We start from the raw sequence: 5,580 nt of genomic DNA, 5'->3' as shown, positions 1-5,580 counted from the left end.
ATGGTCTCCGACTATCTCATCACAGTCACGCATCGCCACTTCGCGCCCATGATGGACCTGCAGTGGGAAGCCTGGGGGACAGTCAGGGGCCTTTTCTTTTGAGATAAAAACTGCTCAATATCTTCAAGAAACGGGAAAAACATTCAAGGAAGCAGTGCCCATCATTACGGTCTGCAGTGGCGCAGGCTGTGTTTGCTAGACCTGAATTAGACAGGCATGTTCACCCAGGGGCCTTTTTTCTTGTTCTGCAAAAGTTAAGAGGCAATTACCTACATTTCAACCTTTTTATTATTAAGGCAACCGAGGCAGCAGATGGCGTGGCCTGTGTCAGCAAAACAGCAGTGAATTTCCACGGGCCCCCGTGGCACAGCGGGAGCCTCTTACCTCCGGGGACAGTTTCTGAATTCTACAGATAAGTTTCCAGCTCTGTCCCGGGCTTCCGAGAAAGAAAGCGGGGGGGGGGGATAAAAATCTAGAGGACCATGGAAACCAAGCGAGGAGCTGCCATAAACATCAAGAGGCTGATGTCGCTAATGCAACAAACTCCTGGTGAACAGAGAGGGGGCGAGAGCTGCGGAGGGAGCTCGGATAAGAACACGCCGGGCTGTGCTGCTCTAGTACCGCTTGGGAAGTCCTCGGAGCCCCTCGGTTTTTTAAGAAAAGAAATAAACAGCCCAGCCCTCCGATCACACTTCCCTCTGCTGCTGCGCACGGCTTTCCATGATGGACTCCCAGCCCCCTCCATTAACGCCCCCTTAAAAGTGGAGCACTTTCTACATGAGTCAACATGACACCCGGCACGCTGCACGAGGAGCCTGCTTCCCAGCTTGAAACAGAGGTTAAGATGTGCTGCACGGGTTTATCTTACCGTAAAGCTTTCGGCCCAAAGTACAGGAAGAGCTCCTTCCCCAAAGTCTCCACGCCGCAGTACACATGTCCATGCAACAGCCTCAGGGAAACCCCGCCGGAGCCGCTATCATTGTTCTGTGTGGCGGCCTAGTGGAAAATACACACACACGCACGTGTAAACAAAATTATGACTTCATTCTTAAATGTGCTTCTGTTGCTTCCTGCCCAGGTGTATGCCAACGAGAAAAATGATCTCCAACAAGCCCATGGAATCAGCTGTTTCCATACATTTTGTGCAATTACTAGGCAGTCATTTCAAATAAGAGAGGCCAGAAGACTGAGGTGGAAAAAAACAAAGAAGTCATTGGCGCACAATCACAGTGAGTTTCTCCCAGGACCACGCAGCTCTGCGGATGTGAGAAGGAAACACAGGAAAATGATGGGGATGTCTTAAAACCAGCGAGGACACAGCCTTCCATTGCCAGAAGCACAGCCAGGCTTCCCGAAAGAGCATTCCGATCGCAACAGCTAAAAATGGTGGGGAGAGTATGGGAAGGATATTCTGAGCTGCGATGATGAACTCGGAAGCCAGCACGCAAGAGGAGGAGGAGGTCCCCATCCAGTGAGAGTGGGAGGGGACGCCAGGGTGAGCAGCACCCGAAGCCGCCCTACCAGAGGCATTTACGGGGCCCACGGCACGGGAGCTCCAGCTTTCACGCCTGGTGGGTGTGGGGAACCAGAGAGCAAAGCCGGGCTTCCAGAGAAGAGGACTCTCACCGAGGCCTGCTCCTCTCTCCTTCCTCAACAATGTCAACAATAAAGGAAAAAGACAGCCACCACCTTCCCCCCATCCCATGCAAAACAAAGTGCAGAAGGGATGAAGCAATAATAGGTATTAAAAAAAAGTAGAAGATTGAGAAATGCCAGGAATTGAATTTTGTCCCTTCCAATCTTGACACCCCCTTGTGCCTGTGTTTGAAACAGGGCCTTACAGATGCAATTAAGGTTTGATGAGGCCACAGGGTGGGGCTCTGATCCAATGGAGTTAGTGTCCTTCTAAGAAGAGAGACCAGAGAGCTGGCTCCCCTCCTGCAGGCTCAGAGGAAAGGCCCTGTGAGAAGAGAGTGGGTTTCTGCCCACCAGGAGGAGAGCTCTCACCAGAAACCAAACAGGCCGGACCTTGATCTTGGACTTCTAGCTTCCAGAACTGAGAGAAGATGAACTTGTGCTTAACCCTCCCAGTCTATGGTACTTTGTTATGGGTGCCCCCAACAGACTAAGACAAGAACACACATGACTGTTCCACTCATCCCTTCACATCGCAAGGGCTATGTCAATGCCAGAACTCCCCGACTGCCTGGAGTTCACAAGGTCAGGTTAAAGGGGTTAGTCCCCTCCGTCCCACAAAAACTGGGGGGTCCATCACAGGTGCACGGTGACCCATGCACAGCGCATAAGGGAGCCTTCCCGTTCTGCACAAACCACTAAGAGGACCGGTGGGGGATCCTAGCACCAGGACTGCAGACACACAGGCCACCCCGCCCTCGGAAGACCTGCCTCTGGTTTCTCTATCTCCCCTGGATGAACCGGGGGCCTGTCAACGATGACCGAGCACTGGCCCGGCACGATGGAGGCCCCAACGAGGAAAAACGTGCTTTGACACTTGCCTTGTGTTCATAAAGGGATCTGTGAGGGCCCTGAACTGAGAAGCACCGGGAATCCCCATGGGTTTCTCCCTAACAAAAGCCTTCCCCCGCCACTGACACACACCTCAAGCCAAGTGCAGGTGAAGAGAGTGGGTGTCGATGTAGGTTTCCATGACAACCAACCAGTAGGCAGAAAGTTGTTATCTACTAGCCAGGACACTTTAAGAGGATGACAGAGAGAGCAGATGAAGATCTGTGATGAGTAAACTTTGCCTCCATGTGGGTTAGGTTTTATCTTTTTAGGATCTCGAATATACGGTATAAGATGTTTTAACATTTTAAACCTTCACTTCTGAATTAATGGCTCGGTCTTGCTTCCCCACTGCTCCATCAGCAGCCTCTTCTCTCCTCCCAGCATCCTTTACCAGCGACTGTTTACCCACGTGCTCTGATCCTCTGGCTTCTGCTGGGTTCCCAGCGGCGTCCGGTGGGCATCCCATCCCGTCTCGTCCAAGCCGCCCAGACGCCGCAGTCGCTGTCCCTGCTTCTTGGTAGGGAGGATGTTTCTACGGTCATTCCAGTGCTTTAATCGCCCTAAATCTTTAAGTTTCCCAGGTTAAATATAAAATTCAACACCCACCCAAGCTGTTGGAAAAGGCCATTCTGTGCAGCCTGTCACCCCCGCCAGCCTCCTCGAACCCCGGCTTCCCTTTCTGGGAGGTAAAGAGCCCTCCCAGCCGGTGCTGGGTCTATGGTCTGTGAGGGGACATCTTTCCCGGGTCCGGGCTTGATGTCGATTCCTAAGTGCTATTTAAGAGCTACACATCAATGGTCCCCAGAAATGCCCCCCCACACCCCCGTTTCTGTATTTCAGACCCAGGGGAGGGTCCTTGCACTGCGGCACCTAGTGGGGTACGTGCGTGTCCACCGTGGATCAGAGCCGAGGACAGTGCATAGTGGGGCTGCACCTTGTGCACTCCCGCTCCGTCTGCTGTAAACAGGAGAACCTGGTGTCTTTCCCCAGCAACTTGGCATCGGGCTTTTTCCAGGGCCCTTCCCTGCCTTTACCCTTGTGATGTGATATGAGATGACAGGCTGTGAGTACATAGCACTCATGCGAAGTCTATTTTCTTTGGCAGCCTGGCCCCTGGTGAGCACTGAGACGCAGTATCTGATTGGCCGCCTGAAAACTTCTGTGCCAGTTGCCAGGGGCTGTTTCTCACTGCCCTGCTCTAAACCCCACTGCCCGCTCCACACATTCCAATGTGGGCACCACGGGACTGAGTTGCTCTACTTCGCTACTTCTGCTCCCTGCCCAGACCACTCTCCCTCCATGAACCCTGACTTTGGTGTTCTGTAACGGCCCCTGGCAGAGCGGCGGACGCGGTCACCTTGAGGCAGAAGGCGCTGCCACAACACCTTGCAAAACAGTGCAGGAGTCCCCGCTGTCTCCTGGGACGGCTCCCGTGGCTACATGAACGGTGTGACAAGAACTTACCCCGCGTAGTTTAAGCCTCTCCCCACCTACCGCCGTCACCGGGCTGTGTCTGCCACTGGGCCCTCTGACGACAATGGTGCCCGTGCCCTCTGGAGAGACACCTCTGCTCATTAAAGACGGTGGCACCCTCCACGGCTGCCTCACTGCACTCGCGCACTGTAGACAAGTTCATCTCCGTCCACTGTGTCTGAGGCCTTGTCCTTGATGTTGGGGGTGTATCAATGAACACACACACACACACACACACACACACACACACACACAGAAAAGCCTGCCTTCAGAACGTTTGTATTCTACTGGGAGGAGATATTTAACAATAAACAGGATAACAATATATGAGAACATTCTGAAAAGAAATTGAGATGAGAAAGAGCTCAGGATTAGGGGAGGGCGTAGCGGGCTGTAATTTTAATCGGGGCGTCCTCGTGGGGAAAACGATATTCGAGCACATCTTAGAGGAGGCACCAGTGAGCCACATCTAGGCAAGAGGAATGGCAATGGATACACATGCCCTGCGGGGGGCAGAGTGTCCTGTGTCCCGAGGGAACAGACACAGAGCAGGGAGAAGAGGGGACCCACAGGAAGTCTGACATCATAAGAATCAGATCACGTGCCCATCAGGTCCACGGTAAAGGCCTGGCTCTTCTCCGACAGAAACGAGGTGGAGAACAGATAGGCTCTCCATCACTCTTCTAAGTGCTCTCTTCACTGCGGGGCAGAATTCCTGCTAAAGGACCCAGGGTAGAAGCAGACAAGAGCCGGAGAAGATGCGGGTCATTTGAAGCCACCCTGTTAGCGACACACCCAAGTCTAACCCCGCAGTCAGACATCGTTGGATGTTGTTGGAACGGGCTAAACAAAATATTTAAGAGTACAATTCATCTCAAAATTGTTTTGTGCCACTCCTTCTTAAATCGATATAGTTCTCATTGTTCAGAAGAGAACAATGAGAAATAGTAAAAACCTGGTGAAAAAAAGATATGTTCTTAATGAAAACCTCTACCTTTTTTTATTTTTGCCTAAATAGTTAAATGCTCTGGCTCCTAACAATGTTTATTAGGCAGAAATTCAAACCCAGCTTATTCTGACTTCTGCCCTGGATGGTCCCCGGGGTGGGGGGTGGGGGGGTGGGGGTTCTAGGTGCTAAAATCCTAGGCCCTGCCTCAGGGTTGCACAGAAGCTGCAGTGAGCACGTTGGTTCCATATTCGGCCTGTAGAGCCGAAACATCCTCTCTAACCAATGCTGAGGGCCGGGTTACAAACAAATCCAGGATTACTCCCTCAGGCAGCAAAGCAGTCCTGGAGCAAACATCTCTCTACTCTCCAACTTACTGCCAACCGCCAGCAACCTCAGAACGCGGAGTGGATCTACCCGCGGGAAACTTGGCTACCTACCAAAAGGAAGTCTCAGGGGCCGGCCCTGCAAAACTTCAGGGTTCCCGGACGGCGTGTGAACAAGAGCGCGCAGAGCGTGCCCCTGTGAGTGAGTTCTGTGCTGCGCAGCGGGAGGAATCCCAGAGCACGAAGGGCAATGGACTTAACATGCATGAGACCACTGACCCTCTCCGCACGGCTGTCAGGGAAAAA

At 52.6% G+C, this 5,580-nt stretch overlaps 1 protein-coding gene across 1 annotated transcript in view; it reads right to left on the bottom strand.

Annotated features, from left to right (window-relative positions):
- Window positions 1–4,165, bottom strand: part of NEIL3 (nei like DNA glycosylase 3) — a 29,546-nt gene extending 25,381 nt beyond the window's left edge. The window contains exons 1-3 of the mRNA XM_006772712.2: window positions 4,024–4,165; window positions 2,935–3,095; window positions 869–996 (exon numbers count right to left, since the gene is read on the bottom strand). Of these exons, the coding sequence (XP_006772775.1) occupies window positions 869–996; window positions 2,935–3,095; window positions 4,024–4,165 (431 nt within the window). The remainder of the gene's footprint in view (window positions 1–868; window positions 997–2,934; window positions 3,096–4,023) is intronic.
- Between the last annotated feature and the right edge of the window lie 1,415 nt (window positions 4,166–5,580).

The sequence above is a fragment of the Myotis davidii genome, unplaced genomic scaffold, assembly GCF_000327345.1.
Source record: "Myotis davidii unplaced genomic scaffold, ASM32734v1 scaffold184, whole genome shotgun sequence".
In the NCBI taxonomy this organism is placed as follows: domain Eukaryota; kingdom Metazoa; phylum Chordata; class Mammalia; order Chiroptera; family Vespertilionidae; genus Myotis; species Myotis davidii.
Note: the sequence above shows the minus strand (reverse complement) of the source record. Positions and strands in the feature narration are given on the sequence as shown.